At 35.1% G+C, this 20,687-nt stretch overlaps 1 protein-coding gene across 4 annotated transcripts in view; it reads right to left on the bottom strand.

Annotated features, from left to right (window-relative positions):
* Positions 1–17,073, bottom strand: part of LOC123537788 (neuronal acetylcholine receptor subunit beta-3-like) — a 154,154-nt gene extending 137,081 nt beyond the window's left edge. The window contains exons 1-3 of one of the 4 annotated variants that reach the window (XM_045321591.1): positions 2,012–2,147; positions 1,559–1,767; positions 479–752 (exon numbers count right to left, since the gene is read on the bottom strand). In XM_045321591.1, coding sequence (XP_045177526.1) covers positions 479–481 — 3 coding nt within the window. In that variant the 5' untranslated portion in view covers positions 482–752; positions 1,559–1,767; positions 2,012–2,147. Of the gene's footprint in view, positions 1–478; positions 753–1,558; positions 1,768–2,011; positions 2,148–16,917 lie in introns of those variants that run through there. The other 3 variants (XM_053530678.1, XM_045321590.2, XM_045321589.2) reach the window with 3 other exon arrangements.
* Between the last annotated feature and the right edge of the window lie 3,614 nt (positions 17,074–20,687).

The raw sequence follows: 20,687 nt of genomic DNA, 5'->3' as shown, positions 1-20,687 counted from the left end.
TCATCTGTCTTGCTTTTCTCTTTCCTCTTAATTTAACGTCAGAAATGCGGTCTCTGTTATGCAAGAAGTTGTATAATTGTAAAATCAGTGGAAGAGTTATAAGCCTGTTTTTTAAAACAACTTGTAGTCTTCACTATACCTCATATCAACCAAGTTGTCGATGAAAACATTTTGTGACGTCAAGAAATATAGGAAACTATAAAATCGAAGAAAACGTTTCTTGGCAACCAAACTGATTAAAGGCTATTTATTCATCCATCTATTTTGTCACATTCTTCATAGACTATATAACAATACTCTCTGAAAACCCTGTCTATGGAATTGCACTCTGTGTAACATTGAAAGTTCCATGTACACCGCCGTGTATGTGTCTCTAGATTATATTTTTGTACTGGTAGCATGTGTAAATGTTGAGTTCTGCTAGATGGCGAGGTAGGTTGCATACATTTCCACTGCCGTCAATGAACAGGCTACTCACCATTTGTCCAAATCAAAGGTTTCTTTCTGTTGCAAATTGGTCCCTTTTGTAAGCGGGTTCCTTTTTTGAAACAAGTATGTTGATATTTTCTGAATCAACAGTTTTTTCTGCTTTTTTTCTCTGCATATGTCTGGTACTATCTTGTAATTTACTTTTTTTGCCGTTTTGGTCTCTATAATATTCTCGTCATTTGGGTGGTGTTCAACAAAATGACATACAATGGTCTTAAATTCGTTCGTCGAGCCAGGCATAAACACACATAAACAAGTTGAATCTGCAACGAAAAATCACAATATAGTAATTATAAGTAGGGCCTTCTGCTAGATATTGAGAGTAAGTCTTAGTGGCATCCCAATGCAAAATTATAAAAGATACCTTTAACTGTTTTTGAGATAATTCGTGTAAAATCAACTTAATCAATGCTCAATGGAAGAATAGAAAATATATATACATTAACAACTGCTAAACGTAACAAAACATATTGCCCGCTGTTGCACTATGGTGACTGAGAGTCACGTTTAGAGCTTATTACATGAATTACAACAGAGTAAACGCTATAAATATCAATGTAAAACATCACGTATCTTCAGGGCTAAAGAAATTACTGTTTTGTACTTTGGAAAGGAAATGATAATGTACATTTTGTAAGATTAATTCTATAAAACTCAGCGATAATGTAAACAATACACAGTACAGTAAAATGTGATACAAGTCAATACTCAGTACATATATTTGCAATACACAGTACACCATCGACGCTCATTTATCATCGATTTCTCCGTCATTTGAACATTTACAAAGCTGAAATTTTGCACATATTTTCTTTGTATGTAACTAAATAAATCATACGATTCAGAATTTTTATCACAAGACAATAAGTGATGATACCGGGAGAAATGTGTCCCCGACCTAAATTTATCAGTTGATAAAGATGTCATTTTATCACAAATTTTAGTGTTTCCTCATAAGATTGACTCATTTTACGCTTGTGAGAGCATATACACAGTATCTAGTTATTAAAAACAATGATCTTTTCTTCTATAGAAGTATAATACAATAGTAAATAGGTGTTTTACTTACCTTGTTGACGAAAAATAAACACGTTTTCGGAAAATACCTTATCACTAAATGGCAATATCCGGTGTACGCATCCTCACCGTGAAACTGGAGGGATCCCTTGTATTGGTGAGTGACACCAAATTCTACAGGTAGTGGGCCCTCTGGGACACCACTACAGGTAGGGGGCCCTCTGGGACACCACTACAGGTAGGGTGCCTTCTGGGACACCACTGAAAAAAATTAGTGTCAAGGCCTGTAAGCTGGCTAGGTATTTTTCAAATATCTTATCTATATAAACGATTCAATTTAGCGATTGTAGCCTTTCCTGTCTGGTCAGCTAAATGTTGTTGGAAATAAGAATGCTTATTTTGCAGTGTGCTTTAAACAAAGTTTTGCTCAGTGTAACGGGTACATGGACATGTTATAACTCACCATTGCTGAGTGTAACGGGTACATGGACATGTTATAACTCACCAGGTGATTAACACTGAGGATTCCGAAGCTGACTGTGACTGCAGTAGTTCCGGATGGACGCACAAGGTTGTTATAGCCAAATGTCAAAGCTGTGTACAGTGATCCGGCACTTGAGGTAGAGTAAGATATTACTCCTGGAACCAATAAAAAAAATCATTTGTTAGCAATACTCATAAACCCACCTTATTAGAAAAAACCCTCATTAAAGCGAAAATTGAAAATTTTAAAAATACACATTAGCAAATATGTTCTTGCTATAAAATGAAATGCCAATATAAATATAGTAAAACACCACTCATCAGTATCAGAATAAAACAAGAGGGTCATTGACCCTAAAGTGCTCATCTGTGTAAAAGGCTTTAAGTGCTTTTGTATAAGGTAATGGTACAAGAGTAGAGTTAAGTTTATATAAATATCAAGGCTTTAGCTATTATGGATTCAGAAAAGAAGATATTCAAAGTTCCTTTTATCCAGTCTAGGTCGACACTGCTGGTAACGGTGCAAATTTGTCCAAACATCCAGTCTAGGTTAATACTGCTTGTAACAGTTCCAATTTTAGTAAATTATCAAATGTCCAATCTAGGCCGATATAAAATATCAAACATCCAGTTTATGTCGATACTGCTGGTAACACTGCCAGTTTTGACCAACCATCCAGTCTTGGTCGATACTGTTGATAACAGAGCAATTTAAACAAATCACGAAACATCCGGTCTAGAGTTTATACTGCTGGTAACAGTGCCAACTACAGCTGCTTTTGTGAAAAGCGCATGTCTCCCACAACTGCCTAATCATCTAAATAGCCAGTCAGTCTTTATAATATACTGTTTACTCACTACAAATATACCTTTGAAGAGTAAAAAGGCTGACTCTGGGTAATTCAAGGGCCATAATTCTAATGTGCCTCGGGCGATTTGGCTAGTTAATGAACTTGGTCGAAGAGTTATGGTCAAAAACATTTGGTTCAAGTTTGATGAAGATCGGATGAGAAATGTTCAACTTAGAGCGCGGACAAGAGTAACAAGAGGGCCATGATGGCCCTATATCGCTCACCTGAGAACCATTGTTTGACACAGATCACATGGGCATACACATTAAATATCATCAAGATAAATATTTTCTTGACCTATGGGTCACATACTAGTCAGGGCCAATCTCCATATCAAGTTTGAAGGTCCTATGCTCAAATGCTGCATTTTTGTACTAGCATGACTATTTCTTACCCTGGAAGACTTAAAGAACATTTAAAACCAATCTCATTAGATGCTGCTGAGGTATATTCATTTACATAAAATAAAGGGAGGTAATTTCAGTCAAAAGTTATCTACCCTGATTGTCCGAGTCCATCTGATGGCATAAATGACATTTCAAATCAGTATCTTCATTGGTTACTGAGATACACCCATTCTAATTTGAAACAAAGGGAGGTAATCTGACATAAAATCAGTCCATAATTATCTACCCTGATTGTCCCAGTCCAACTAATGACAATAATGAAATTTCAAATGAGTCCTATAAATACTTACTGAGATAAATCCATTTTTTATTAAAATCAGGGGAGGTAATCATGCATTGGTATATGCATGTAGAAGATACAGAGTACAAGCTTTTACAACAATATATTAGAAAAGTATTCATATCAAAAAACGTTCAATCAAGAGTTATCTTACATGACTATTTCTTACCATGGAAGACATAAATAACGTTTCAAACCAATCTCATTAGAAGCTGCTCATTTACATAGAAAATAAAGGGAGGTAATTTGTCATAAATTCAGTCAATATGTATCTTCACTGATTGTCCAAGTCAATCTGATGGCATTTAAATGAAATGTTCTTATTAAGGAGTTTTAGATGTGCGCAGGGAAAGAACAAGAGTGACTGCAACCGAATTATAATTACCACGTAGTAGAATGGGACATCGATTGAATCTACACTAGTAAGCGGTTCAGGATTTAACATTTGACTAATGTTCAGATTTTGCTTGCAAATCTTAGTGCACCCAGCTACATGTTAAAAATCGAAGTGAGCTTGAACAGTGGTAGAACAATTTTACTTGCAATGTAAATTATTTTACTTTTCTTAAACTGTTTAGTTGGTGAAAATGTTGTTGTATAAAAGATTATTTAAAATAGGAAATTTTACTGATTTTTTATTTAAACCCTTACACAGTGGAAGCCGTTGACATAAACATACGCACATACACTTTCAAGACATAGCAACATTTTCCTTTTTATCAGCTAATGTTATATATTTACACAAATCAACGAAAGTAGATTTATTACTTGATTGTAGCAATTCTAAATTTTATACACACTTATACGAGTATAATGATAAGGTTTCATTAACTTTGGACGTAATTCTTTATAACTCAACATTTAAACAAGAGGACTATGATGGTCCTGAATCGCTCACCTCTTCCCACATGACCCAGTTTTGAGTATGACGTTGTTTTTTCTATTATTTGACATAGTGACCTAGTTTTTGAGCAAATGTGACCCAGTTTTGAACTTGACCTAGATATTATCAAGATAAAAATTCTGACCAATTTTCATGAAGATCCACTGAAAAATATGGTCTCTAGAGAGGTCACAAGGTTTTTCTATTATTTGACCTATTGACCTAGTTTTCGAAGGTACGTGACCCTGTTTTGAATTTTACCTAGATATCATCAAGATGAACATTCTCACTAATTTTCATGAGGATCTCATGAAAAATAAGGCCTCTAGAGAGGTCACAAGGTTTTTCTATTTTTATAGCCTAGTTTTTGACCGCACATGACCCAGTTTCGAAACTGACCTAGATATCATCAAGGTGAACATTCAGATTAATTTTCATGAAGATCCATTGAAAAATATGGCCTCTAGAGAGGTCAAAAGATTTTTTTATTATTTGACCTACTGACCTAGTTTTTTACGGCACGTGACCTAATTTTAGACCTACTTACCTAGTTTTTGACCCCAGTTGACCCAGTTTCAAACTTGACCTAAATATCATCAAGATGAACATTCAGACCAACTTTCATACAGATCCCATGAAAAGTATGGCCTCTAGAGAGGTCACAAGGTTTTTTTATTATTTGACCTACTGACCTAGTTTTTTAAGGCACGTGACCCAGTTTCAAACTTGACCTAGACATCATCAAGGTGAACATTCTGACCAATTTTCATGAAGATCCATTCAAGGGTATGGCCTCTAGAGAGGTCACAAGGTTTTTCTATTTCAAGACCTACTGACCTAGTTTTTGACCACAGTTGACCCAGTTTCAAATCTGACCTATATATCATCAAGATAAACATTCAGACCAACTTTCATACAGATCCCATGAAAAATATGGCCTCTAGAGAGGACACAACGTTTTTTCATTATTTGACCTACTGACCTACTTTTTGATGGCATGTGACCCACTTTCGAACTTGACCTAGATATCATCAAGATGAACATTCTGACCAATTTTTATGGAGATCCATTCACAAGTATGGCCTCTAGAGAGGCCACAAGGTTTTTCTATTTTTAGACCTACTGACCTAGTTTTTGACTGCACATGACCCTGTTTCGAACTTGACCTAGATATCATCAAAATGAACATTCAGACCAACTTCCATACAGATCCCATGAAAAATATGGCCTTTAGAGAGGTCACAAGGTTTTTCTATTATTTGACCTACTGACCTAGTTTTTGACGGCACATGACCCACTTTTGAACTTGACCTAGATATCATCAAGATGAACATTCTGACCAATTTTCATGAAGATCTTGTGAAATATATGGCCTCTAGAGAGGTCACAAGGTTTTTCTATTTTTAGACCTACTGACCTAGTTTTTGATGGCACGTGACCCAGTTTTGAACTTGACCTAGATATCATCAAGATGAACATTCTGACCAATTTTCATGAAGATCCATTCAAGGGTATGGCCTCTAGAGAGGTCACAAGGTTTTTCTATTTCAAGACCTACTGACCTAGTTTTTGACCACAGTTGACCAAGTTTCAAATCTGACCTATATATCATCAAGATAAACATTCAGACCAACTTTCATACAGATCCCATGAAAAATATGGCCTCTAGAGAGGACACAACGTTTTTTCATTATTTGACCTACTGACCTACTTTTTGATGGCATGTGACCCACTTTCGTTCTTGACCTAGATATCATCAAGATGAACATTCTGACCAATTTTTATGGAGATCCATTCACAAGTATGGCCTCTAGAGAGGCCACAAGGTTTTTCTATTTTTAGACCTACTGACCTAGTTTTTGACTGCACATGACCCTGTTTTGAACTTGACCTAGATATCATCAAAATGAACATTCAGACCAACTTTCATACAGATCCCATGAAAAATATGGCCTTTAGAGAGGTCACAAGGTTTTTCTATTATTTGACCTACTGACCTAGTTTTTGACGGCACATGACCCACTTTTGAACTTGACCTAGATATCATCAAGATGAACATTCTGACCAATTTTCATGAAGATCTTGTGAAATATATGGCCTCTAGAGAGGTCACAAGGTTTTTCTATTTTTAGATCTACTGACCTAGTTTTTGATGGCACGTGACCCAGTTTTGAACTTGACCTAGATATCATCAAGGTGAACATTCTGTCCAATTTTCATGAAGATCTCATGAAATAAATGGCCTCTAGAGAGGTCACAAGGTTTTTCTATTTTTAGACCTTGACCTAGTTTTTGATGGCACATGACCCAGTTTCAAACTTGACCTAGATATGATCAAGATGAACATTCAGACCAGCTTTCATACAGATCCCATGAAAAATATGGCCTTTAGAGAGGTCACAAGGTTTTTCTATTATTTGACCTACTGACCTAGTTTTTGATGGCACGTGACCCAGTTTCGAACTTTACCTAGATATCATCAAGGTGAATGTTCTGACCAATTTTCATGAAGATCTTGCGAAGTATATGGCCTCTAGAGAGGTCACAAGTTTTTTCTTATTTTTAGACCTACTGACCTAGTTTTTGATGGCACGGACCCAGTTTCGAACTTGACCTAGATATCATCAAGATGAACATTCTGACCAATTTTCATGAAGATCTTGTGAAATATATGGCCTCTAGAGAGGTCACAAGGTTTTTCTATTTTTAGACCTACTGACCTAGTTTTTGATGGCACGTGACCCAGTTTTGAACTTGACCTAGATATCATCAAGATGAACATTCTGACCAATTTTCATAAAGATCCCGAGAAAAATGTGACCTCTAGAGTGGTCACAAGCAAAAGTTTACGGATGGACGGACGGACGGATGACGGACGCTGCATGATCACAAAAGCTCACCTTGTCACTATGTGACAGGTGAGCTAAAAATTGAAATTCACCTTAAGTATGCTAGAATCTAGTACAAATGTATTTCATAAACAATATGAGTAAATGTTCTCAGCTCCTCCAGTTAGTACATGTATATAATATCCAAATGTTCTGAAAATTAGCGCTAAAAATGTCAGTGTACAGTGCTATGGTAGAATACTTCCAAATAATTAATAAATTTCCTATAGTCTCTTTTTTAAACAGATCTAAATATCCAAATGAAATAATCTGAAATATTTTTCTGACAGTAACTGTCAAAATCTAAATTCAAACTGTCCGCTCATTTTGCTCTCAAAGTGTTTCATTGGCTAAGACAAAAACACGGTTTATCAAGATTGACCATCAGCAGTTGACCAATTTGACCTGAACATACAGCAGCATATTAGCCCTGCTTACATTTCTGCTAAGAAGCCTTTGCATACATGCCCACATAATGACGACAAGAACTATTTTTCTTGAAGTGACACAAGAACAGGAGGAGACAATAAAAGCATTGTTTGCTCATAATAATTGGGAATATAACGAGTTGGATCAAAAAGGTAATTATTTCAATTCCTGGAATTTGTTTTTTTACATTTATCAAGAATAATAAATATTTTGATATTATAATGACAATTTTATATAACAATAAGTAAGTTTGCACTAAGGAATAATCAATTAATTGAGGAAATAATAACATGAAATATATTTTCATTACGGACTGATGCCATAAAAAAACATTATTTCTGCAAAATAATTAGAGTTGCTGTGAAGTAAAATCTGAATGTAACAGTCCATTCTGTTGACATTTGATGATGATATATTATTTTGTATTGATATTGTGTAAAGTGTAAGATCACAGAAACAAAATAATGATTATATAACATAACATGTATTTTGGAAGGTTGTTAATTTTATTCGAAGTTATGCTTACTAAATGTCTGCTTTATTTTTGTCCTGAAGGTAAAAACACAACCCGCAAAAGGAAAAAGACAGTGTGTGCATCTAGTGCAGAGGCGGCAACTTCTTATGGACAAGCTGCAGATGACAAAGATCAAGGAGAACCCAATTATGACCCAGACCCAGAAGACCCAAATAATGACCCAGATCCTAGTGATGACAATGATGATTTGAAATGTATTCACTGCTATATGAGCCCATGTGTCACAGTATCACAGAGTTATTTAGGCGCAGAAGGACAAGAACCCTCTGAATACAATCCTCCAATACGGAAATGTATTTATAAACGGTTTTGGAGAGTTATTGATAATTTAGGAGGATGGAAGTTATTACCTTAACAGAACAAAAAACGAGAACTTGCACAGCGTCAGAATGTTGTTTACTGTAAACGTGAAATAATGCCTGAATGTGTGTTATTATTTACAAGAGGATTATATCCAAACCCTGATGGACAACCATATATGGGCCATAAATGGGAGTAATGTGTGTGTCTGTCTGTATGCCTGTCATGAAGAAAATGAGACTGGAATAATATATTTTCTGTTCTGTTTTGTTCTGTTCTATTCATTTTATAACAATTGGACAAAGTTATTTTTAATGCTTGACAAACTTCCTATTTCAATATGGCAGTACCCTTTTGATAGGGAAAAGTGAACATTGCAGAAATACCATAACATCATAATAACGATAGTGCTGAATAGTTTAAATTTGTACATTTTGATATTGTTCTTTGTGAATACATGTATAATTGAGAGTCAGGGTTTGACTTCTTTTTTTTTCTCAGAAAAATCTTTCTAGTGTGAAGTTTCTACATGAAATAACACACACCTGATTCAGAAAAGTGACCAAATCCATTGCCCCCCTGCAATTCATGCTGGGCATAATGGCCATTATCTTTCCATGTTATAGTGGTAAGCAGATTACTGATAAAAGTTGCCTGGAGAACCAAGTCGGCCCTTTAAGATCGCATATCTGACAACTTTGTTCCACACTGTATGCTTTAATTTTCTTCGATCAAGAAGTAGAGTACATCTCTATGTCACATATTCTCAAAAATTGGAAATATTTAGACACAACAGGGAACCCTCAAATAATTACAAAACTTTTGTGGTAATTTTAGTGTAAAAGAAAAAGATAAAAGACTACATGTATTGGTAATTTATTATCACATATTCTAAAATGCACAATACCCTTAACAACATGGTTATTATGAAATTAAAGGTGTTTTTATTTTAAATGGCCGTTTGTTTTCATCCACATTCTGAATAGACGACAGCTGTGGAAAAAAATGTCAAAGAATATGTCAACATCTATAGAGGAAGGAATTACACGGAGAAGAAAGCTCTGAATGTTATTGATAAGTTACCGTTAAAACCAATTATTGCCACGATATACACCATGTACATGTTTTTGTAATTATGAAAATTATAAAAAGGTTAAGTGGAGATGCACTGCCTATACTTCAAAATCAACAAAAATCAGAATATAATACCTCTTGAAACCATTAAACTGGAAAATGTTGAGGTTTTGCGCAACTACACTAATTATAACTCAGAAATTTCATTAAAAACACACAAAAATTGATAAAGTGGCAATGTAGTATAATCTGTGAATGTTTATTGACCGAAACATAGAAATAACAAGAATATCTACATTGTTGTGTTTTACCCGTTATGAGCATTAGTGTCAACTACACGATTTCAAACAAAGTTTAATACTGCTGTTGCCTTTCATCAAAATCTGTCAAATGTTATTTAGAAGAAAGAAGAAGCACTGAATAGACTCTGTGACTTCAACACAGACAGACAAAACAAAAGATGTTTCAATAAACAAGAGGACCATGATGGTCCTGAATCGTTCACCTCTTCCCACATGACCCAGTTTTGAGTATGACATTGTTTTTGACCAACTTTCATGAAGATCCCATGAAAAATGTGACCTCTAGAGTGGTCACAAGGTTTTTCTATTTTAGACCTACTGACCTAGTTTTTGAAGGCACGTGACCCAGTTTCGAACTTGACCTAGATATCATCAAGATGAACATTCTGACCAACTTTCATAAAGATCCCATGAAAAATGTGACCTCTAGAGTGGTCACAAGGTTTTTCTATTTTTAGACCTACTGACCTAGTTTTTGACCGCACGTGACCCAGTTTCTAACTTGACCTAGATATCATCAAGATGAACATTCTGACCAACTTTCATGAAAAATGTGACCTCTAGAGTGGTCACAAGGTTTTTCTATTTTTAGACCTACTGACCTAGTTTTTGAAGGCACGTGACCAAGTTTCGAACTTGACCTAGATATCATCAAGATGAACATTCTGACCAACGTTCATAAAGATCCCATGAAAAATGTGACCTCTAGAGTGGTCACAAGATTTTTCTATTTTTAGACCTACTGACCTAGTTTTTGACCGCACGTAACCCAGTTTCGAACTTTACCTAGATATCATCAAGATGAACATTCTGACCAACTTTCATGAAGATCCCATGAAAAATGTAACCTCTAGAGTGGTCACAAGGTTTTTCTATTTTTAGAACTACTGACCTAGTTTTTGACCGCACGTGACCCAGTTTCGAACTTGACCTAGATATCATCAAGATGAACATTCTGACCAACTTTCATGAAGATCCCATGAAAAATGTGACCTCTAGAGTGGTCACAAGGTTTTTCTATTTTTAGACCTACTGACCTAGTTTTTGACCGCACGTGACCCAGTTCCGAACTTGACCTAGATATCATCAAGATGAACATTCTGACCAACTTTCATGAAGATCCCATGATAAATGTGACCTCTAGAGTGGTCACAAGGTTTTTCTATTTTTAGACCTACTGACCTAGTTTTTGAAGGCACGTGACCCAGTTTCGAATTTGACCTAGATATCATCAAGATGAACATTCTGACCAACTTTCATAAAGATCCCATGAAAAATGTGACCTCTTAAGTGGTCACAAGGTTTTTCTATTTTTAGACCTACTGACCTAGTTTTTGCCTCCACGTGACCCAGTTTCGAACTTGACCTAGATATCATCAAGATGAACATTTTGACCAACTTTCATGAAGATCCCATGAAAAATGTGACCTCAAGAGTGGTCACAAGGTTTTTCTATTTTTAGACCTACTGACCTAGTTTTTGATCGCACCTGACCCAGTTTCGAACTTGACCTAGATATCATCAAGATGAACAATCTGACCAACTTTCATGAAGATCCCATGAAAAATGTGACCTCTAGAGTGGTCACAAGGTTTTTCTATTTTTAGACCTACTGACCTAGTTTTTGACCGCATGTGACCCAGTTTCAAACTTGACCTAGATATCATCAAGATGAACATTCTGACCAACTTTCATGAAGATCCCATGAAAAATGTGACCTCTAGAGTGGTCACAAGGTTTTTCTATTTTTAGACCTACTGACCTAGTTTTTGACTGCACGTGACCCAGTTTCAAACTTGACCTAGATATCATCAAGATGAACATTCTGACCAACTTTCATGAAGATCACATGAAAAATGTGACCTCTAGAGTGGTCACAAGGTTTTTCTATTTTTAGACCTACTGACCTAGTTTTTGACCGCACGTGACCCAGTTTCGAACTTGACCTAGATATCATCAAGATGAACATTCTGACCAATTTTCATAAAGATCCCATGAAAAATGTGACCTCTAGAGTGGTCACAAGCAAAAAGTTTACGGACGCACAACGGAAGACAAACACTGCGCGATCACAAAAGCTCACCTTGTCATTTTGTGACAGGTGAGCTAAAAATCACAATTGTTTGAAATCACATTAAATTCCGTCTACAAAAGCTATTCATGGCAAAATATGGTACGGTAGTGGTCACACGTAACAGTGAGCTGTTTTGAACGGTGTCTGCACATATTGCCAGTGAGTGAACCTCAAACAACGACTACTTTTGTGGTCTTCATTTCTGACTTTTTCACAAACATCCACAACAAGCAGGTATTGTTCTTTCTACAATTCTGATAAAAAATTTTTTTGACGTGTCACTTTATTCCCGAGAAATGCATGAATTACTATATGCAGTTTATGTTCATCTGTCTACGGATATCATACTGCTGAACCCCAAGTGTTTAGCTTCGTAATTTAATTCTGATAAACAGAATAGCTCAGGTGTTTCTGTTGTGATCTGAAAAAGAAAGAGAAATCTGTCATAATATAGCCCTTGAAGGTAAATTAAGCACTGTTTTTACTGACATAAACGTTCATTGCTAAATACTAGTTTTGCTGGTATGGCAACCGAAGTACCATGCGTCAAAATAAATTGAAAGGCAACATATAATTAAGTCAAACACGATGTCACATGGGCGGTGAGCCGGGAAGTGCATTGTTTTACCTGGTGAACCGGGAAGGCGAAATTTAATATTACTGAATCCTTTGAAACTATAGATTCCAATAATTAATTAAGGTATCACTGACCTCTGTTTGCCATAAAAGAACACCCGTCAAGGCATTTAGTCATTAGAAATGCATGAAAACTCTTTTTATGCGATATAATACGGTGTGGTGAATGGGGAAGTGTTTCCATGAAGTGCATTGTGCTCGAATGTTCTCTTAAATGTAAGACTTTCTTGAAAAATGCAAACGTCAGTGATAAACTAGAGACACATTTTGGTACTTTTGACTATATGTCATTTCCAAATCTATTCGTTACCAATGAAATAATCGCAAGTTTACTTACCGAATCGAGGTGTTTTGACATAAAAAAGCCGCATCGGGAAGTGTTGCGCGCACCTGTTGATGACGTACTATACCACCCCTGAATTTGATCAAATATTTTACATAAAAACATGTTTAAAACAAAATGTCACCCGGTGCAACTGTCTTGATTAATTTACACACACACTGAGCTGGTAATTCGGTGTGCAGAATAATTCTCTAATTGAACTATTCCGCAAGACGTATTATCATTTCAGGTTCAGGCTTGTATAACTACCTACCATTTGGTGAAGAAACAGTTCTATCTCATTTTTCAATAAAAGATGTATTAGAATCGAAATAATTTATAGCAAAACTGTATTTTAACACTATCTATACACTCCGCCGGTTATATGTCATACGAAATAATCACCCAGGCTACATTACGCTCGACGTATAACCGCCCATCATGTATAAATAGTTTAATAACATTGTTTTGCTACAGATTATTTCTTAAATGTGTGTCTAAATTAATCAAGATACAGTCTAACCTCTCTTAAGCAGCCAGCCAGGGGAAACAGACAATTTGGCCGCTAAAGCAAGGTGACTGCTGATCAGAGGGCAGCCAGAATATTTATATATTTCAGACTTCTGACCAGTGTTAAATCATAACTTAAGGCCTGTTTCTTTTTCGATTTACTCATCATTTTACCACAAAACATTGACGTGCATTTAACTTCGCAATACTAATGTCTTCTTCGCAATCGACAACTCCGGCCTGTTATAGTAAACAACAAAAATTGTCATTTTCGCCATTTCAGTAAAGGGAAACTACTCTACGCACTTTTTGTCTAAAATCAAAGATCACGCAAAATAAACAATCCGTCGCTAAATAAACAAATGTACATATTTTCGGATACGTTCTTTGTGCTCGAACGGTCCTGAGATTTTGGAAAAATAAAAATGATTGGCCGCTGATAGGGGTAAATATGGTGGCCGGGAGGCAAAATCGCTGACCGCGGATGAGGGGTGACTGCTGAAGCAGGTAATTAAATAGAGTAAAAACTGACGGGGGCATCACAGACTGACTGTTGGAAAGGGGAGACCACCGATCAGGGGTGACCGTTTGGAGGGGTTAGACTGTAGTTGTGCGATGTGACATTTCGTTTTAAACGTGTTAAAAAGTAAACTAGCTATTTGATCAAATTTGAAAGCGCTATTTCTCGATGCGTACCGTGATCGGCTTGACGTCAACATAATATTGTTGTTGCCTAGTCATATTAGAAATTTGATTCTTAAATGGTAAAATGGTCATTATTTAAATTTTAGATCTAGTATATTTATTCAAATACATGTTTATAAACACTTTAACCCTTAGCCTGCTAAATTTTTAAAATGGACTTGTCCATCATTCAATTTTGGCAAAACCATTTATTATTCCAAGGGGTGTTCACTGAAAATTTACTGACTGAACAACGAACAGTGCAGACCATGATCTGCCTGCATGGAGGTGCAGTCTGATCTTGGTCTGCATTGGTCAGGCTAAGGCCACACCAAAGTGAAAAGTTGTTCATAGGATTTTTTTCTGAAAAAATTGAGGCGGCAAACAAAAAAATAATTAAAATATTTCTTTTTGTTTTTGAGAAAATCAGGAACGAGCAAAGAGCGAAGAAATATATTTTTCTTGTTGTGGCTTTCGAACAACTAATAAAAACCTTAAAATAGAATCTACAGCCCTTTTATACTAAAAATAATTCACCAGGGATTGAGAAAACATGGGTACATTTTGGTTTGGGTACATTCTGACACAGGCACGGGTCCAGTGTATATTTTTTTGTTTAATATAATTTTTTTCACACAAATATACTTTATATATGTTAGTCAAAAGAAAAAAAAATCGATGACAAAAAATCCGGTCATAGTATCATTTACATTGTTCCACAAGTTTGCCGAGTAGCTTCCCATTGCGTTACGCTCGGCATAGTTCACCTTTTCAATGTATATGACACTATGACCGGATTTTTTGCCATCGACTTTTTTTTTCATTTGATTAACATATATAAAGTATATTTGTTTGAAGAAAAATTATATTAAACACTGTTAAACAAAAAAATGTACACTGGACCCGTGCCTGTGCATTCTGACCTGCAAAGCAAACACGTGAAAAAAAGGTTATAACACTGGCATGTAGTACTGTACAGTGTAATCAAATAATGTGTGTTTGAAAATGCTGTTAGAAAATATGTAATATACAACAATGCATAACCTTAAACCATAATTATGACATAGATATGTGACTTTTATATTTACTGCTATGAAAATGTAGCATTTTTAACTTGACTTTGTAAAGTTTTTGATAAAGTCAAATATCTCTGTTACTATTAAAGCTTTTGACTTGAAACTTAAAGTACTGGTTGCCGACCCAGATTCGGACAATTTTACAACCTTTTCATCTGTCATATTTTTATTTTTAATTCAAGATTCATGAAATGATACCTGAATCAAGTTCAGTTCTTCGGTTTTGCTAAACACAAATTTGTTTGTATATAAAAATAAACTGAACACGTCACTGAGGCCCGAAAGAGGGTACGTAAATTTAACGTTTTCAGCGTGTTGCAGGACCCAGAAATCGGACAGTAGGAAAATACTAATTATCATCACTTCTGTTTGGCAGAATCACGTTTAGGTCGGTTTTAATGATAAAAAGACATTTTAAGTATTGTTAACCTTGTTTACATTCAACTGTAAATGTTTGATGCTGCTGAGAGTTTGAAAAATCCAGCTGGCCTACATACGACACAAAATTTTAGGTAAAACAATTTGATTTAAACGCATTTTACTCGTGGTATTGATGGGAAAATATTGATACTTGTTTTATAACACGCAATACTCTCGTCGGCATTTAGCAGATTGTAGATGAGTTCCCCTTGAATAATGTTGGGGCATCAAAACGTGTATGCGCATGCGCACTGAAAACATATGCAGCTTCCCCCCGTGTGAGAGCTGTCACAACATTTCGTGAACAAATGTAAATATTCCATTTTTGAAAGTTTAACTTACTGATTTGCAATTATTGCAGATGATGTTGCACATAATGCAAACGTCTATGTACTTGTCAAGAAATGATAAAAAATTACGCCAAAATAAGCGTTTACGCGACTGTTCGATTTTCTGGGTCGTCCGAAATTCTGGGTCGCCAACCAGTAGTTATTTACTATCAAAGTCTACTCCAGGAGAAACATTCCCCATAACTCTGATTTGAATTTTGACAGAGTCATGTCCCTTTTTAACTTAGAATATTTTTGTTTAAGTTTTATATAATGTCCAATATCTCTGTTACTTTAAAAACTATTGACTTTTATGTCCCTTTTACTGGCAAAGCTCTTAATTCAGAGTCAGGCACTGAGAAAAGTCGAGCGTGCTGTTTTATGCACAACACTAACTTCTAACTTCAAAATTTCTGAAGTCAACGGAAAAAAAGTCTCAATTAAGGTCTGAAATGGAGATTAACTTGCATTGACATTATTCTACTCAAAGATTGGAAAATTTGAAAATCTACATTGGTCTGAACACAACTCCTAATGTAAATTCCTTACCCCACCCATTTTCTTATACAAATGCTGATCATAATTTTGGATAGGAAAACCAGAAAACAGACATGCATCAATACCACTGGCACTAGAACCGCAAATTTAGCTTTGAGTGGCCTATTTTCATAAATATGTGCATTATTTTTCAATTTATAAAGAAATATAAAAGAAATGGTGCCTTCTTATATATTACGTCCCATCCTCTGTTCTTATATTAAAATAATCTTAATATAAGAACAGAGGATGGGACGTAATATATAAGAAGGCACCATTTCTTTTATATTTCTTTATAAATTGAAAACTAATGCACATATTTATGAAAATAAGCCACTCAAAGCTAAATTTGCGGTTCTAGTGCCAGTGATCAATACGTATTTACCCTTACCAAAATAATGTAGATTGATGTTATCAAATAAATTGGGGTTTTTTTTTTTCATCCTATTTCAATGAAATAAATCCGATTTTTGCAGCAACTTAATTTGGTAAACTAAATCGCAGAAAATGTCGTACTGTACAGAATGCTTAATTAAGGGGAAATAACCTTTTAAAATCTACATCTACTGTGTGCTGCCCATCAGTCAATTCTGATTATAACTGGGAGGCGCTTTGTTTGGGACAGACTGTTAAAAGATGAGCAAGCTCATTATAGGTGCAAAGTTAAAAAGAACTACAATTACTAAGATAAAAACATAGATATAGATTAGAAAGTTACAGTTGCCAGTGAATAGAATCAAACTGGGGCTGGACTGTAGGCCTATATGTAGGGGCCGGGAGACCATTCCAGGAATGAATTGTTCTTTGAATGGTATTGCGTGTGAGATTGTGGGGTCCCTTGTAGGTGTGAGGTGGTTATGGTCAACGTACTGCAATAAGACTGTACCTTATTTTAAAAACCAACAAATCTTGGATTGATTTTTTCAGTGGGGCGAGCGCAAGCCCAAAACTAAACAACAAAAAAATGTGTTTCTGAAAATACGAGCGGCAAATCCGATGAACAACTTTTTAATTTGGTGAATCCTAAAGGTTAAAACATAGAATCAGATATCTAAAAACGATTCATAATTTATGAGTGACAGAATGTAGCAGAAGTCCCTGCTGCGGTAAAATACATAGCTATTACAGTAAAAACACGAATATGGTGATGAAACTAGAGATATTATCTTATCTTTCTATCATTTAATTATCATCACTAAAAACAAGTAAGAGTAGCTAACATAATTGAAATGTGGGATATCGGTGTAAAAGCTCACAAAGTTACATTTAGTGGTTTGTTAAATATAACAGCAAGACTTTCAGCATTACAAAATCAGTATTAAGAGCTAAACTTTAGCAAATGAACTAGTTGGTGTAAGATGTGTAGTCAGATGATTCAAGTAATGAAAATGAAAAAGTCATCTTGTATGAACCGAAAAATTCCTCAGTTACATTTGCCCCTTTCCGCACACACTCAGTCGCAGCTTGTATGAACCGAAAAATTTCTCCGTTCCCTTTGCCCCTTTCCACACACACACTTTATACCTTTAATAGGCCTAATTTTCATTTTTGGTTGCGGGTTTATCCCGCTACCAAAGTTAAGTGTATTTCTGACAATCATGTAGCATCTTTATTTGATTCCAAATCACATCCAAAGGAATTTGTTCATGTGCTACACAAAGTAGTCCCATTCATGAACAATGCGGATTAATTATCAATGATCAAGCAGTTCTTATTCATCCTCTATCCATTCACGCTGGCCATTTAGATTATATAAGATCTGTCAATGATTAGATATTCCAGCACATGGTTACATCACTGACTTCCAGCTGTTCATGTAAGGTCAGGCAGAGTTTATCTTAGATATGAGGCACATTAGTATTTGTTTCTTATACTTGTATATTTATAGATTGGCATTTAAAATGAAAATAACTCTAGCAAAACCCGCAACCACCAGACATCTCAAGGCTTTGATTATTTTCATTATAGCACATGGATTTTAACTCTCGAATACCAATATGAGTTCGTAGGAAGATCATGTATTAGCTGATAAATTAACGAATAAATCTATTTCTTTTCTTCATTGTGTATATCAGTTTTGTTAAACTATTTCTTGACATGTTGAACTTTCCAAAGATATCAGGGATGGAAATTTAACTTTAACTTTTCCATAAAAAATAATTAGTAAAAACAGGGTTATCGTGTAATTCTGCCAAATATATAGAGAGAGCATATTGAATTTGAGAGACTTTTTTCAAACGAATTTAGAAGCAACCAAATATTGACTTATTTTAAAGAAAAATATACTATCGTAAAGGTATTGAATTGTTTTTTTAAGGAAATATCAGGGATGGTATATAATAAATAGAAATGTGTAATTTATGACATTTTCTATGGTAAATGTATCATTTTCCTATATAAATCAATGTAAGTTTAGGAATAGGATTTATCAGTCTGGTGGCTTAGCAGAATATGTGCCGTAGACGTACTGATAAGATCGCCAAAGAGGAGAATTGTTCAACATGCTGATGGGACAAAAATTACATACATGTTAGCCTGGGAAGCCGTTGATAATATTTGTGCTTTGTCAGAAGAAATCATACCTAATATTTATTCATTAAAGATATCACTTTATTTGAGCTAATTAGTGTTAATTGGCATTCATCGACTTTCTGATATTATGTCAATTTGCAAGGTAGAAAAAAAAAGTTAGAAATTGTCAGACTGGATTGCCGTTATTTCCTTGAACAAATGGTAAACATCTAAAAATTTAAGGAGCCTCTAGGATTGTGTGAAATTCCTGAAATTACGAGTTTTACTTTGGCGGTGAATTTGGGAGAATACAGTGAAGTACCAAAGTAAGAAGATCCTTTGGGAACATAGAATGCAATAGCAGATCCGGTATGAAAAGTGAAACGCCCCTCGCGTAACCTAGAACCGGAATTCTATAACACAGATATTGAATGGACTTCATGCCACCGTAATGCTGGTATTTGTGCTGCGTAATATGTACAACATTTAGTGTTTTGTGATTTAGAAATGCTTAAATGATGTAGTTAATCGCTTTCTAAGATATACCGTACGAGTGTCATAAGCTTGTACAGTGCAACTTCTGTAGAGCAACACCCTTTGGGAGATACAAATATTGACTGTTATGTAGAGGTTGATGATAGTGTGAAAACTGGTTAGTGGCAATTACCGATCTTGATGAGAGTTGGAAAATTCATAGCAAATGTAAACTTACCGCTAATACAAAGGATAATACAACTAAGGTACGCAAATATTTTCCAGCCCATCTTGAGAAATATCTATGAATATTCCAGTAAAAAAAATCCTCAATCATATCGACAATATTTTTATAAGCTGCACGAAACATTTCACGTCATTTTGCATGGTGCAATGAGGTTTTCTTCATGTTAATCCCGATTGTCTTATATTAGTACAAAATAAATATAACTTGTTCTGTTACATCTTTTTTGTCTTATTAAAACTAGCTGTTTTATAGATTCACAGGACAGACAGCTAAAACTTGTTAAAATCTTAAAGGTGAATGCAGAAATTGTTTTTAAAAATTGACCAGAGATTAACAGATTATCTTTTATTAATATCCCATGAAAGGAAATCCGGATTAAATACCAATAAAGCAATATAAAAAACATGTATAGTGTTCAAAAACTGATAGAATTAATTTAGAAGTATGAGTGGCATATTTGCCGCGTCACTAGTCTAAGAGCGAATATGTAGCACGAGTGAAAAATTCGATCGAATAGATCACATGTGAAAAAAAGCACGCACATGAAACGTATATGATACATAATATGTGATGTATACGTTGGACTAAGGTTTTCAAAGGCACCCCAAATCGAATATCTCACATCCAGAAATGGGCAAAGAAAAACGAAATTTTCAACGAATACATCACATTTTCGTCAATTAAGAAAAAACAAAAACTTATTTTTTTCAAAACAATAAAATTTTATTGACTCATCTCAGTTATGCCACATAATTCTGCTAATGCTAGATTCGAACGGCCGACCAAATCCACACTGGCCATAGCTTTATCAGATCAAGTGGTTCCAACGTTGTTTGAGCGGTGAATTTTACGCAGATCAGATGGCGAAATATGGCCGTTACTATAAATTTCCGGTCTTGTAAGTATGATTTAAAGGACTTTCTACCCGT

Source organism: Mercenaria mercenaria, chromosome 18 (genome assembly GCF_021730395.1).
Source record: "Mercenaria mercenaria strain notata chromosome 18, MADL_Memer_1, whole genome shotgun sequence".
NCBI lineage: Eukaryota > Metazoa > Mollusca > Bivalvia > Venerida > Veneridae > Mercenaria > Mercenaria mercenaria.
This window is presented reverse-complemented; position numbering and strand designations above follow the sequence as displayed.